The 16,967-nt window shown below is 33.9% G+C and overlaps 1 protein-coding gene across 2 annotated transcripts in view; it reads left to right on the plus strand.

Annotated features, from left to right (window-relative positions):
• The window catches only part of LOC106661487 (acetylcholine receptor subunit alpha-like), a 356,838-nt gene that overhangs the window by 70,623 nt on the left and 269,248 nt on the right, over window positions 1–16,967 (plus strand). For both annotated transcript variants that reach the window (XM_024229480.1, XM_014384928.2), the window contains exon 2: window positions 6,950–7,048. In XM_024229480.1, coding sequence (XP_024085248.1) covers window positions 6,997–7,048 — 52 coding nt within the window. In that variant the 5' untranslated portion in view covers window positions 6,950–6,996. The remainder of the gene's footprint in view (window positions 1–6,949; window positions 7,049–16,967) is intronic.

Here is a 16,967-nt window from a genome sequence, read left to right on the forward strand (position 1 = left end):
ATAAAAATAGTTAATATACTGTACATATTTTATATTTATTATACATACATAATATACATATTTTTACATTTATTAAATAAAAGTTGACATTCAAAAAGAGGCAACGACCAGACCACAATGTATATATTCAAATCAGGTCGATTTTCGGGTGTCGCCCGTCACACTTTTGCTTTTATTATTGTTTACGTAGGCAAAATGAACAAGATGGGATTATTGTATTCGGTAACACTCAGAGCACGATCCGTTGAGCACGATTAACAGCCGATTTACCAATCGTCAAATTTATATGGTCCAGGCGGTCTCGCATTGTCAATAACACGTCCGCACAGCCAGAAGATCAATCGTAAAAAATAATATTCCGGTCCTTTTAGAAACTGCTTCAAAAATTAGAAGTCGCTTTATGATTGTGAGAATGTTTATAAAATATGATTTTTATTTAAAAAAAATATAACTTGATAACGTGTGAGAAAGGGATAACTACACTGAGAGTCAACAAAGTGGTCATCCTTAGTATTTTTAATTATCTCTTAGACAATACTCCATTGACTATCTTACAGCTTTGGTCCGTTTTAAGGGAATAGAGATAATAAAACAGATAAAATCTCCCACTTGAGTTTATAATTAGATTTTGTATATAAATCTTTGAATAGACAACCTGTTCTTTGTTGAATTTTAAATCTTCTTTCTAACGTTCCGGTGGTTTGATTTTTTTAAAGTTGGACCATTTTTAAGTTTCCAATTTGTTTGAATGATGGTTTTAAGTGATATGTTTCTGCTAGAATTAAACATTGTTGGAAGATAGAAGAAGTCAAGCGTATGTGGCCAGGGTGTTTAACATCCATCGTATCACATCTCAGAGAGTTTTTATTGTTTTGAATGTCACTCCGTAATCGACATTCTACTGCTGATGAGATCAAGCAACAACTTCAACAAGTTACAAATGTTAATATCAGTTTACGCTCTGTAAGGCAAAAATTTTCAGAAGTGTGTGGTGATTAGTGACCGTTAATCGATATTTATTTAGAAATCGTGAGATGCGGTCTGGTGTGATGTAGGTTTCAGAAAAAGATTTTCTTTATCGTGCCAACGTTTCGATCTTTATTGAGATCATCTTCAGGGCCTGGGATTTACAAACGTTGTTTACATATTACAATTACATTTTGGATGTGGAAAAGTGAATTTATACAATGCAAAATATATTTTATATATTCAATCAAAGTATTTCTACTCACTCAAAGTGTTTGTCTTCTGTGTAATTGTGTCATTCTTGCGTGTCGTGTCGAGAGTGCCAGTGAGATTTTGCTATTTTGTGTTTATATACGTTGGATTTTGAAGGAGTGGGGAAGGATGTCTCTTGTCCGATAACTTCAAAATAGCTTTCAAGAATTATAAAACAATTCAAACAATTTTTTCCAAAATTAAAGATCCCACACCAATAACAAATAAATCTGACCTAATCTACAAGATCAACTGTTTAAATCCGGCAACTTACATCGGTCTTACATCCCAATATCTGGTCAAGAGAGTAAAGCAACATCACCAGTAAACAACCAAGTGATAAGATTCGGCTAGAATCACATCATTGTTGGACGATGGGAGAAGTCGACCATATGTGGTCAGATACTTAAAATTCCGATAAATACTGTCTGAAGGGCCTTCCATCGCTTCCAAGACACTGGAGATTACTCAAGAAGACATGGATCAGATCGCCGTCGTGCCATATCTCAGAGAGATGATCGTTTTATTGTTTTGAATGTCACTCCGTAATCGACATTCTACCTCTGTTCAGATGAAGCAATGTCTTTAGCAGGTTAGAAATGTTAATATCAGTTTACGCACTATAAGGCGAAGACTTTGATAACGGGTATTACGTGCCAACAGGACTGCCACTTCCGGCAAGGCAAAGAACAGTCGGTTTAGTTTCGCAAGAAGTCACGTTATTGGTCTGAGCAAGATCTGACTAAAATTTTGTTTTTGGATGAGTCAAGATTTTGTTTAAGGTCTTCTGACTGCATAGAAAGCAGGAAGGAAACACTCCGTACTAAAATGAATATTTTCTTTTTTTTTCAAGTTTCTATAGCAACATTTTTGATAAAATAATTTTACTCAATCAAAATTTTTATGCAATTTATTTTATTTAGCTACATCTTCTATTTTTCTTACAAAATATTCAGTAAGTAAATAAATAANTTGATAGTAAGTATATACTAAAAAAAAACATGGTGACAATTTTTGTCTTTTTATGTAACATGCTGAACCGCGGCATTGGGTCACTGTTGGGTCTCTACACTCGCGGGCTTGTTGAACTACTCCTGGAACTTCAACCGCCGACTCGCAGACCAACACCCAGCATCAGCATATAAACATCGACTATTGAGAAAATAATATCAACTTTTTTTAACGGAGGTTTGTAACAGCAGTTTGTTTTTGAAAAAAAAAAATGAACCCTATTCGTAAATTTGTTGGGACACTAGGACCATTGCTTTACCATCATGAGTCGACATGACACCTTAACCTTTGCGGCCATCGATGGCCTAAAATAAAATGTAAAATAAATACCCTATAATAAATTTTTTAGAAAGGTAAATCTCATTAAATCTCGCAAAGAATAACGCAAAAAAACCGTTACATAAACAAATGCAAATTGAAACAGATTGCATTTCTTTAATTGGCCATAAATATTTTTCTTATTTGAAAACCTCTTCTTACCTAATATCTCTCAAAATAAAAGCTTAGTTTGAAAATAATTCGACGGAAAATGTTTTTTGAGGTCTGGCCAAAAAGCAATATTTTGTTTATACGTAGGCGGTTATTGACAGCCTTTTCTGAAGGGTCGTCGCCACGGTGAGCGTGTCATATTAATAAAAGGAAAGGACGCATGTCACTCGTGGGGTCAATTTTTCTCCCTTTTATTTATTAAAGATGGATTCCGCCGTTTGGATCTTCAGGCTGACCTATCTGAATGTAGAATAGATTCCAATGCTTCTACCCCTGACATCCTCGCTGTGGCTCAGGGCTGGAATTGAATTGGACGTCAGCCGAATAAGACGAACCTTCATTTTACAATGCATACCATTCCATCTGCTGATTTTTCTTTCCTCTGGAAAATATGTATTTTCCTTCTGTTTTTTAAAGTCAGAATGAAACGTGAATTGTCAGGCATATATATACATAAAACGGTCCTTAGAACGCTGTTCTTTTCTACTAATAGAAATTAAACATGAAAAATAAAAATGGCTATTGCATGAACATAGAGATGGACAAATCTGACTTGTCTCACATAAACTATTTTGATTTTTTCCGACTTATCACAGTAAATTTATGTAACTCAGTATTTAAATGACGTTAGACGATTGCTAAACCAATATAATTGAATAACAGTTAATATCTCACTTTTTCTATCTTCTTACATTCAGTGATTCATTAATTTAGGAGGCCATGTGAGTATTACAAATTACATTTATTTATCAGCAACCTCATTGAAATTAAGTAATCTGTTGGGTGTTTTACTTTCATGTGCATTTTGTCATACATGGATGAATAAATAAAATAAAAAAATTAAAGGTGGTTTGTATTCTAGTAATTTAAGCCATCAGACCCGAATTAGAGCTAAACGCGTTTTCATCCTTCTTTTTTGTTATCATTCAAAATTAAAATTTTAATAATCATCACCCAAATTATAATAGCTATGCAATGAACCAAGGGATATTATGTTCTTTTTGATAACGCGTTGGAGGATTTTAATGTAAGATTATTCTTGTAATCCATATTAATCTGTCTTGAATACTTCATCATTTTTCCTTTGTTATAAACTTTGTTTATTATAATAAAGTTGATCTTGCCATAAAAAAAGTCCGACTAGAAATAACTTTCAAAAGAATGTTTTTTCAAACCTAAGAAACTTTTACTCTACTATTATGAACTCGGTATGATTTTTATTTATTAATATCTCATTTTCTATATCAAAATTGGCCTGCACACAACCAATTAAAATGTTAATAACCAAAATAATGAAAATCAGAGGTCAAAATAAAATATTTAATAGATTGAAACTTCTTTTGCCTCAATTAAATTCGGTACAGCACACAAATTTTACATAAATTTTATATAAAACATAAATACGAACTAAACAATTATAATACTGAGTTATATATTTTTAGTGAGACTTCAGAAATGGATAAATCTTAAAAAAAAACTAAACCGATTAGGTTTGAAGACTACAAACGCTCTATTAAATTTTCTCCTCTCCCCAACAAATAAGATTTCCTTTTGTCGTTTCGACTTTTTCCGTTTTCTTTTTTGGGCGTTCTCTTGAAGGAACTTTATTTATTTCCTTTTTCACAAGACAACAAAGCCGGTCTTTGAGTCCGAAACGCTGTTTATAAAAGTCTTCATGAGGTCCCGGGCTACCTGAAAGTGATTGTTGTTCGTCGGGAAGGGGGGGGGGTTTCTTCATGAAATGAAAACGTTTTGGTTTTCGTGATTGGTCGCCAATAGAAAAAAAAGTTATGAACCATTGAGAAGAATGTTTGTCAAAATTATCTGACCATGTTTTTTAAAGTCCGAAGTCACAGAAATTTTCAACGATTTCGCTGTAAAATGCAATAAGATTAAATGCCATTATTTAGCCTAAAATTTGAATATAGCTGTTATTAAAAAAATATCTTTCGTTTGCCATTTTAATCAAATCTTTTCCAATTGGCTGTATATATAAAATTATACTACTAGCATTAAATTAATGCTACTTTATTAAATATTACTTTATGATCATCATCTTTTATTAACTCTTTGAAACAAAGTGTTGTACCATTAAGCCAAAACAATTTTAATGGATAAAAACTATAAAAAGTTACAAATAAAACTAGAACATGGGAATAAAAAACTTGCAATACAGTTGCTTCCCCGCATGTAAAGTATTATCAAGATTTTATGGTCATTGTTGGTAGACCATCTTTTACCATATTTTTTTTTAATAGAAAAAGAAGCTAAATCTGGAAGTTAAAATACGTTTTAACCGTTAAAAATCAATAAATAATGCATTCTTTAGGGGTAGCTTTTGATTAAAGATTAACGTGAAATAGACATCTTAAGAAAACCAACAAGAAAGCACTAGGATATACCAAATTTACTTAACGTAATCCTCAAACTGCCACTCTCACGTATCGTATAGTCGATTAAAAGTTTCTTAGATTTGAAGAAAGATTCTTTCAAAACTTATTTCTGGTCGGACTTTTTTTAAGGCAATATCAACTTTATCATAATAAAAATGTTTGTATCAAAGAAAAAAATTATAAAATATGCAGCCAGATTAATATGGATTTCAAGAATAATCTTACATTCAAATCCTCCAACGCGTTGACAAAAAGACCACCATATCCTTAATTCATTGCATATCTATTCAATTCTTCGCACAAATTTCTTCCCTATCTCTTGAAAAAACTACATATAAAGTTTTTTCAGTTCTAAATTTTCAAAATAAATTCCAGACCATCAATTTGGTTTTCGTAAATGTCAGTCAGCTGCCCAACAGCGCCATCGTGCATTTGACTGTACCTCATCCTTTATAAGTTAAAGTAGTACAATCCTCGTACCGTTCTTTACCTAAGACTAGCTTTTGATTGTTTGTCGCCCTGGCAAGCTGTTCCTTCTCCTGCCTACTATTTCAGGTTCACAGCTATACGTTTTTAACGAGTCATTGAAGGCAATGTTATGCTGGTCTTCCTCAGGGTTCGGTTCTGGCCCTCACACCTTGCCGATGTGCACACTTGACACCCATACCATCCTCAAACCCCTTATTTATTTCTTAAATGCTTTCTATCTTCTGCGTGTTTCATTGACCTTTTTCTAGAACACGATATCTTGTACAATTTGGTGGGGGTAATGACGAGTAAAATATTCACGAGTGAGACTACTCTGTCCTATTTTCAACTGCGTAAGAACTGTTTCCTCTTTTCTTGATTTCCGGAAGGAAAGCTCCACATTACGGTTTTATTTTTTATGTACCCTCGTACACGCATTTAAATCTTTTATTAGTAAAAGTAAACAAAAATGGTCTTTGAGACTTGAAGAAGAAAGAAGAGATTTGAACATTTTAAGACAGGCAACTCAAAAAATATATAAACTGTAATGCTCATAGTATTGATATAGGGCGAGGAATAGTGTCCTGGAGTGAATACAATCGTGCTAATCTCATTGATCGGCCGAAGGGTGGACAAGGACAGAATTGTGAATTTTTGAAGGTTTCAGGGTGGGAACCGGAGGATGGGGGAAAAAGGATTCGGATCGTTACCCACCTCATACAAAGGATAATTGTCCGACCAGAAAAGATGTTTGATTATCTTTCGATTTGCCCCATTTCCCCGTCCTTTTTCTTCTGCCCTCTTCACCACTTTGAAATTTATTATTCATTTTCGCCTTCTTAAGAAAATCAGTCCGCCTATTTAAATATTTGCCCTTCCTGTGATTAAAGAAGTCGTATTTTAGAAAGACAAAGAGGTTTTTTTTTGTCATTTACATTTTATTCTTGCAACGCCTTTTTCTTGATAGTTATTTAAAACAGAAAATATTAAAGAGAATAATTTGGAACCACCTTTTATTAAAGACTGGGTTCTCTGATGAAAATCGTATATTTTATTCACAACGTTTCCTATTAATTAAAGTTTCAGGAATTTCGGTGGCATGTTACCTCTCGTCGGTGGTATTCATGCATTCGCGTTCCTTCATAGCGCCAAGTTTGCCTAACATTTCATAAATACCTTTCTTTAATAATGTTATAAATTGTAAGTTCAATAAGTTAAACAACGTTGGTACAAACAATAACCCGTCTCACGGAACATAAATTCCAATTGATTAGTAGCTGGTTAGATTCTCGCATTATACATCGGAAAAACTATAAACACTATATACAGTTATATAAAATAATAATAGTTTATTATTCTTATTGTTACAGGTGGTGATGGGGGAGGGTGGAGACGCAGTAGCGACGGCCATGTTGAGATGAGGAACCGTCCCGACTTCCTCTATTTACTGCTGATCACCCTACTTACAGGTCAGTTGTATTAACTTGGAAGTTTTTGATCAAAAATCTGGTTGGCCGAGAAACCATTTTTCCCACGAGGGATTACTTCACGAAAAAATCAAAAAGGTCCACCGCAAGGAGAAAAGTTTCTCCAGTTTCCCCCTCGAGGCATTTACTCTTTCGACAATGTACTTGCTTCGCTATAACGTCTGAGCTTGCTGGGCGTTATCAGATAGAATAAGTTTCAAGTAAAAAAAATATACTTAGATCGCAAGGAGAGACGATAAAAATATTATAGTGTTTACATTTTTTGAAAAACTAGTTAGACATCATAGAGAATATTTAGATAAAACATAACTGTTGCCTTACTTAATTACTTATTAACTAACTTACAAACATTTTTGATTAGATTCAATTCGTTCCCACAACTTATTTTACCATCCAGTGGAAACTATCTCAATAATCCAAATATCATAACCCGACAAACCCTCCAGTGACCTACCAACACAAACCATCCCCTTATAGACGTAATTCCTTTTTATTTAATCCAAAATCGTTAACAAGTTTTTCTTAAAACATTTATTTTCATATGAGACTCTCAACACTTAATCCCTGCCTATCAATTTGTCTTCATTCATTTAATCATGGCTTTCGAGTAGTCGATGCGATATCCTTGGCTTTAGACAACATGGAGTATTGCTCAGCCCCAGACCTGGACTAGGACTATTTATGGAGGCATTTGACAACGTAGCATACCCAACATAGACTATCGTGTTCTGTAGTCCTTCCTTCCACTCAGACTGCTGTATAAAATGAGCATCGGGCATGATTTTTTACAAACTTAAGTGGCTTCCCGCAATGAGTAGGAACCAACCGGATTTTATTTTAAATTAAGTTATGTAGTCAGAGATTTTTGCTAGATTAATAAAGTTGAAGATGATGAGACAATTTATCTATAAATTTATTGGTGGTAATTTGAGTTTCTTGTGTGAAATTTGTTGCACAATAAAGAAACATACAGTTCTTTTTTGGATCGTAAATTGAATACTAAAAAATTCAATAAGCCTAGTAAATAATCTATTATCTAGTTTATTTTAGTCATTAAACTAAAAAAATTTTTTTTAATGTAAATTAGTAACAAGTTAATTATATTTAACATAGGTTTAAAACTAAGGATTAAAATTAAACAATATTCCAAAAATATAATTTTACACCTTTCTTATTAATTGATGTTTCTTGTCCAAATAATTTTGCTCCGAGCAAGGTCAATGAATACATTTTGCTATATTAGCTCCTTGTATCAATAATATTTACTATTACTTTATAATAGGAATTGTACCAGTATGAAAAACGATACCGTTGATTTCCACCAAGTCAGACCAAATTCGAAACATGATGTTATGATTAACTTGGCCTTTAGATGTGGTTAATGAGGTTAACCATCTTTCATGATCTCTGTCGAACTTAGTCGTTTTACGGAATACGTATTTCATATGTTTCATATGTTGTTGGGAAAGCAAATCACAAACGGAAATGCGGGCTCTTAAATTTCTCTTAACGAGCGTGGGTATTCGAGTCTCGCTGAATTGACCGCAAGTATATTCGAATAAACAAAAACAAAACAGATATATTTATAAATTTCATTTAATTATTTAACAATTTAATTTTAATAAAAAAATTATTTAAAATTATTTTTACTGCAGGCCTATTATGTGATTATATAATCATACCTTAACGAGAGATTTTTCGCAGTAAACGAGGGTACGGATACTTTTGGGATGGAAGAAATGCTTGCAGGTGTGCCACAAGGGCCAATACTCGCTCCGCTGTTGTACACAATTTTTACTTCTGCTATTCCCACAAATGAGAAAGCACTTACCGCCATATACGCAGTAGACTCCGCCATATTAACAAGTCATCCCTCTTCTACACAAGCCTCACATATTTTACAAAACCACATATCAACAATTGAAAAATAGAGCAATCTTTGGAAAATAAGGTTTAACCCCTCAAAGTCACAACATATCACCTTCACACTCCGTCGTTAGATTTGTCCTAGTAGATACTTACACAATGAACCTGTTCCTCGATCCGACAAAGTAAACTATTTAGGACTTACATTTGATAGAAGACTAACTTGGAAACCACACACGATTAAAAAAAACAGAAACTCAACAAATTATTTAAAATGTTTATTAGCTACTCGACCGACAATCAAAATTACGATTAAAATCAAAACTTTCGACGTACTCATACCTTCTCAAACCTGTTTCGATGTACGAGTGCCAAGCTTATGCCAAATATTCCAATATTCAAAGATTACAAAGTTTTAAGTCCAAAATTTTAACACTAATAATTGTTTCTGCCCCCTTCAATGTAAACAATAACCCACTTCACAGAGATCTTCACATGCCAACAGTTTTTTCATCCATCAAAACATAGTACAGACGTTTTCATAGTAAATTACAAAATGACACACACACAAATACTATTATTCCAATCCCCACAATTACCACGTAAACGTCTGAAAGAATATGGATAAGCGACCTCTTAAATTATTAATATCATTTTATTAATCCACAGCTGCTGCCAATGGATAGCTTTCTCTACAACGCCTGTAATGCCATAAACATAAATTGAAATCCAATCTGCTGGTTGTATATAATACATATACAGTTGTACATACAAACAAATGAAGTCAAAAAAATTAACAACCTGTGATGTTTAAAAATATTCGACCGGACGTTTTGAATATTCCCTGCTTTTCGCCATTTTTCAAATATCGTGTAATCTATTTGATTCTCGGCGACAAATAATGTGGCCATGGAGAACTTTAGTGAAGTATTGAAAAATGGCAAAAAAATTCGAAAGGTGGATTGAGATGGGAAGTTGGTGTCCGAGTGGATCGAAGTCACGATAGCTCAAGTGGTAGAGGAGCGGCGTATTTAGCCGAAGGTCATGGGTTCGAATCCCACCCGTGACACTGACTTTTTTATCTCAACCAATACCTTACTTAAAAATTAATTATAATTATATTTGGAGATCTTGTGATGCGGTCTGGTGTGACGTAGGTTTTAGAAAATCATTTTCTTTATTGTGCCAACGTTTCGATCTTTATTGAGATCCTCTTCAGGGCCTGGGATTTATAAATATTGTTTAAATTTTACAAATACATGTAGGATGTGAAACAAATGAATTTATACAATGCTAGAAAATTTAGACTCATTCAAAGTATTTGTACTTTCTCAAAGTGTTTGTTTTCCGTGTAGATGTGTCATTCTTCTGAGACGTGTTAAGAGTGCTAGTGAGATATTGATGTTTTATGTATATATACGTTGGATTTTGAAGGAGTGGGGAAGGAAGTTTGGATAGAAAGTCATTTTTATATAAGTCGGCTTCTTTGAAGTGAAAGGGAAAAAATGGGCAATTGTTCAGCCTGATTATCCTTTCAAGACACAAAATAATGACACATCTACTCAGAAAACAAATACTTTGAGTGAGTACAGGTACTATGATTAAGCCTAAAATTTCTAGCATTGTATAAATTCGTTTTTTTCCACATCCTACATGTATTTGTAAAATTGAAACAATGTTTCAAAATCCCAGGACGTGAAGATGATCTCATTAACGACGAAACGTTGGCACAATAAAGAAAATGTTTTTCTAAAACCTACGTCACACCAGACCGCATCTCACGATCTCCAAATAATCATTATTTAACAATATTAGATAGTCTGTTTTCGCTTTAAAATTACTATTTTTGCCCTTCGATAAGCAAATTACTTAAATCTTTACATATTTAGAATAAAAAAAAAGAAATATGGGCAACAACAGACCAAAAGAACTGTTTGATTTCGTGAGCAAGATCTCGCTAACTTTAAACTTTAAGACTGACAAACAATCCATAGAAATAATTTATGAGATTTTAATTAATCAATAACATAATGGCATAAAAAATTTAAGATTTCAATGTTTCTTCATTGCAAAGTAATGAGAAAAAAGAGTATGCCAATATTATTTTCATTTTGTCGAATAATGTTATGATCATAAAGTTTTTTTTAGAAGAGAAAACCAATATAAATCAGTTTTTATTAAAGTCAAAAAATGATCGTTTGAAACAAATTGTAGATTGGCTTTATGATAATATTAAAAAATAAGATTTAATAGTAGTGTAATAACGTATCTACAATGTATAAGGGAACTTTCCAATAGGTAGATTTATATTTTTAACGAGGAGATTTTTTTTGTAAAAATTTATGGGAAATAATCCAAATCAATGTGTAAAGATAATATATTCAAATGTATATTGCTAAATAGATAAAAACGGGCTGAAACCGGGGTCCGGGTTGTTTGCCCAACCAGACTGTTCCGCCGGCGGGGATGCAGATAAGCTGGGTCGGCATTAAACCACTCCGTCGGACGAATGTTTTCATTTTCGCGTAAACCGGGCTGGAAAAGGGCGTAATTTTATTTTATTAACGGCCCAGGTGTTCGCCGTATGTTAATTGGTGGTGGTACATTTACGTAACCGGGCCCGTGCAATTTCCATGGGTTACGCCCGCGCCGTCGTCTCCTCCCGGCGGCATTCACCCTACGGAATCATTTTCCCTCCCCGCAGTCGCCCCCATGAAAGTTTTCCTTACCCTTTAAGTAATTAAAATACTTATTAAACTCCTTGGTACTGTGATTGAACAGCCACCATTTTACCCCCACTTCCTTATGTTTATTCAGTGCTAATTATATTTGCCTTCTCTTTCATGCAGTTCCTGCGGGAAAGTTTTTATTTCAATTTTAATACTTTCGCCTTTTCAATGGAGTCGTTTGAAGTAGAACGCCACTCCATGAACCAAGCCATATATAAAACCATTAACCAGTGGCCTTTTGTTTTACACAATTGATTCCAATTTTCTAAAAAGACATGCACACATTTTATTATCCCTAGAATGTTGAAACGTTATAGGAGAAAACCTTACATCAGTACTAAAAGTTGAACATATTAAGAACAAATATTAGTAAATTACAAAGAACATATTTTGCTTATTTGGTGTTTAAAATGGTGAATGATCCTTATCTCTTTTATCCTTCGGCGACCTATTGACTGCTGACGCAGAAGTCCTGAAAAGTCTTCGTAACAAATTGCCGCACGAATTTCTTTGTTAATGTAAAACTATAAAAATTATCATTCTCTATGATATAAACAGTTCGAAAATAATTGTCTATGGAATCTAGCTTATTTACGCGCGCAATCTTAATGTCTTGGAAAACATCATCCACATTCTTGGAGAGCTCCGTATCGCATGCCTTAGAAAGATGCAGGTGAAAAAAAACAGAGGTGGTGAGTCAGTCTTAATGGTGGAACCAACTGGACACAATACTTCACATAAGAAATGCATATTTGGGCCACTTTTTCAAATATTATTTCAAAGGGACCCCGGTGGCCCAGTAGCAGGGCGCCGACCAGTAATTGCCTGGGCTCGAATCACGGCAGAGCCCATTGAATTTTAATTGAAAATAATATGAAAAAATGATTGTAAAGGGTATTCTTTGAAGTATTTGATGATGTTGAATGTAATCGAAGAGTTCTTTTTTGTATGTCTTTTCACGATTTGTAGAACAGGAAATTTTCCAATTGTGAATTTATACAAATTTGTACGTTTGTGGTTTGACCCCTTGTCCCTGACAGTGTTCGGGTAATTGGATATTTTTTCACAATTATTGCTCATACATGGAGACGGAGAAAAGGGGAAACGTGTTAGAACCAACAAAAATCAGCGAGGATTGGCAGACCACAATGATAGGTAACTATCAAACAAAGTTTGGCCCTCCTATATCATACGAATTACATTTTTATTTTATTTTTTAAATAAACACATACTTAAATACAAACAAAACTTATACAATAATAACGAGCAGTAGCAACAAACATAAAGATTGCAATTTACAATTTTACAAATTAGACAAATGGTTACTCAACAAGTGACTATGGTTAACTTCTAATCTACTATGGTTAAGTTAGATTAACTTCCAATCTATAGATTTCTATCAAGTCACATAACGGTACTTTTGAAAAGTCCTACTGTTTAGCAGGAATTAATACATAAATTACAAGATATACAGATAGTCATAAAACGTGGTAGGTGGTTTTAGGTGAACATAGTGGTGAACCTGCAAAGTCGTCTCCGATTATCCTGGTCAGACTAAGCTTGCTACTCAGGTCTGCACGCTCGTTTCGTATCTCGCCATCTTCAGTGATTAGTTTATTAACTTTAGTCGAGTTCCTTTAAAATGTTTAAAAATGGGTGTATCTAGACAACGTTGATCATCACTTGTTCTGACTTAATTGTGCTCGTCAGTTCGTTTTCTTTGTATTTTTTGTTGTGTAAATAATGTAAATGATCGGTGTTAGTTGCTACATATACTCATCTGTTCATAATTTTCTAAGTCATTTAAACTTACTTGTATGATTCATGATTTTGTCGGTGGTATGCGGATGGATGAATCTGTGATTTGGTCGTACTCTATCATCCTGGCCCGTCTAGGCTAATTTTGGCCAGTCAGACACGGAAACGACTAAACAACAGGTAAACCATCAGGAAGATTACTTATATGAAATATCAAAATTTTCAATTTGTCTGTCGGGTGATGATTCTTGGAGAATTTTGCCTATAATCTACGTGACGATGAACTTACAACTTTTTTTATAATAAAAGATTCAACTTATTTTTGATCATCCTTATCTTCTTATCTTTGATGTTTTGAATTGTAAAGCGCGGAATTGAACAAACTAGAGGGTTAACCAGTTTCCAAGATGGAGTATAACAATTTTAAACTTGTCTATTATGTAATGGTTTCTTGGATGATGTTGTTTTGCTCTGGGTGATTATGAATCTGAAAATTGGTTGTCTTTGATTATGCTTGGCCGCCCATCTTTGCTAGTTTGGACAGACCTGTTTTCCAACGCCATTTGTGGTGGTGCGCCCATGTCATCAAAATGTCGTATGGCTACTGAAGTATTAGTTATGTGGGCGTGATGTTGTTGGGACTTTACCTTCTTCACAAAGTATCCGGCATTGCCCGATGGAGTGGAATCACAAATGGGTTCTGCACGAATGGTCATCAAGGATACGATCAATTTTATTATGTACATTTCAAATATGAAATGTTTTTGTAACTACGTGTCCATATTGCGCATATAGGATTGTAATTTATACAACTATATCAAGTTAATAATATAGTATTTTTTTATTGTGCCTGGTAAGAACGATTTGGGCATAAAAACATGTTGTATCAGCGATCATCATTTTAATGATAAGGCATGGCAAAAATGACAAACATCCCTTAATTTTTAAGTATATTAATTTTGGGCATATAGCGTTTTCGCCGTGATGATGAGACATAAAGATATTTTATCACGGGGATAAAACTCGTTATAAAGTACGATCAAGATGAGAGCGATTAATTATTAATTTAATGTTGTATTTTATTTTTCTACCCAAAACGTGGCAGAATTATTTTTCACCAGAGGCGATAATGGGCCGGAGAGATTCTATACGGCCGGCACAATTACGACTCGGGATTTCTTTCTGACAAATCGATCCTTTCTTCGACCCGGAGGAGTCTTCTGCCCCTAGATATTAGCCGGCTCGAGAACCAGGCCATTAGTCTCATTGTGATCCTGCCACTGGAAAAACAGCCGGCGCCCGATTTATTCAAGGCAAACCCCCCCCCCCCTCACAAGAAGAAAAAGAAAAGGACCAGGTGGCATTTTCATACAATGTCGGCCTTAGGATACAAGTAACATCGTGCATCATGTGTGATAACTCACAAAACTTTCTGACTCCTTTCTTGATAAACGGGGTCAATATGTCATTCGTATATGTCATTCATTATCAAATACGTTGCAGAAATCAAAATCATAATGGAAAATATTATAGAATAACATGTTTTTGTTCCTGTTCCTTTTAGACGATTGTGGATATTTAAGGTTATTAAGGATATTTAAGTTTCTGTATTTATGTATTTTTACCTAATGATATACTATTTTATTTGTTTTTTTTTTTAATTTGCAGTACATTATAACTACCTTCAATTCGGTAACATGTAATAATGAGGTAGGAAATGCAATATATAAAATCAAAATACCCATTTGTAGTCCTCCAATGGTGCTAAAATGTTGTTTGTGTAATTAATACTTATGTCATTATCACTTTTACAGTTTGTTTTGTAGGAGACCTCGCGGCCATCGTCTCTTCAGATGGCGAGGAGTGTTCTATTGAATTAATCGGGATGCAAGATTTCGATATCCTGATTTACGCTGGTTTGCAGGGTTTTGTGAAATTTGTGGTAACGGGAACGGATTTCATCTTGACCGAAGATTTTATGTCTGTGTATGTAGTTAGGTTCGATACATAAAATGGAGCATCAAGGATTTGTCGTCGGATTAAAAATTGGGCAGTTCGAATGCTGAGGATGTTGGAATGTTTGACTAAACTTCTCACTTCCAATCCGTAAGTCCATATCGGCTTAACTATGGTGTTGTAAAGCACGTTGTAATTATTGTAATATATAAGTATTTTTTTCATATATTAATCAATGAGAAACTCAAAGGAAAATTTGATGTTCACCCAACAAAATGTTGTAAAAACATTCTTAAAATGATAGAATTTTTCAAGGCTTTTGTACATCACTGAAATAACGTAAAACAGGAGATTCGATGGAAATTAAATAAAACAGTAAGTTATTCAGATATCGTGAGATGCGGTCGGGTGTGATGTAGGTTTCAGAAAAACATTTTCTTTATCGTGCCAACGTTTCGATCTTTTATTGAGATCATCTTCNGATCGAAACGTTGGCACGATAAAGAAAATGTTTTTCTGAAACCTACATCACACCCGACCGCATCTCACGATATCTGAATAACTATCGATTAACGGTCACTAATCTCTACATAAAACAGTAAGCTTTTTTCCAATAGAATTCACCCCAGTAGGTCGGTTGAAACAAATTGGCTAGCTCGTTTTCGCCTTAAAAAGGACAACTAGTACGAGTAGAAACGACATAATACTTTATACAAAACAAACAGCAACAACCGTTATTACTTATTAGAGAAATACTATAGCAAAATGTTAGCATTGTTGGCTCCAGGCTTAAAATAATAAATAGTTGAAATATATAACCACTAAAAATATTTTTTGCTGTGTTAAGGGTGGAGGTTGTAAGGATAATGTATTCTCTGTGTTGGTAAAACTGAACGTCGTATTTTAATTTAAATTGCGAAATAAACGAAGACTGTCACTTCGAAAATCATTTGGAACTTTGTCAAATGAAAAAAAAGGTTTTTTTAAGGTGGGATTTTCGCTCGCGTTATGAAAATCCAGGTAGGATAAAACTGGGGCTGTATTACAGAGTATTTTTCTCCGCTGAGTGAAAAACCAGTGGTCACCTGATCCTGACAGGAATGCAAATCACACCGTTATTGGTTCTCTGACTCACGACCCTGTTAGATTTAATAAATATATTTCCACTTCATTTTTCCTCCCTTCCTGCCTCTTTTCTTTTTTTTTTGTAAATTGTCGAGGTGATTCCGCTTATAAGCTAAGTCTACTGGGATAATCAAATTGCTCTTTGCGACTGTTTTTTTAAATACTTTATTTATTTGTTTCTACAACTGAACATGTATTATATATAACCAGCAGATTGGATTTCAATTTATGTTTATGGCATTACAGGCGTTGTAGAAAAAGCTATCCATTGGCAGCCGCTGTGGGTTAATAAAATGATATTAATAATTTAAGAGGTCTTTTATCCATATTCTTTTAAGACGTTTACGCGCTAGGGAATGGAATAATCGTATTTCTGTGTGTGTGATTTTGTAATTTACTATGAAAACATCTATAATATATTTTGATGGATGAAAAAACATTTGTCATGTGAAGATCTCTGTGAAGTG

This window comes from Cimex lectularius, unplaced genomic scaffold, assembly GCF_000648675.2.
Source record: "Cimex lectularius strain Harlan isolate CLEC.00 unplaced genomic scaffold, Clec_2.1 scaffold20, whole genome shotgun sequence".
Taxonomy (NCBI): domain Eukaryota; kingdom Metazoa; phylum Arthropoda; class Insecta; order Hemiptera; family Cimicidae; genus Cimex; species Cimex lectularius.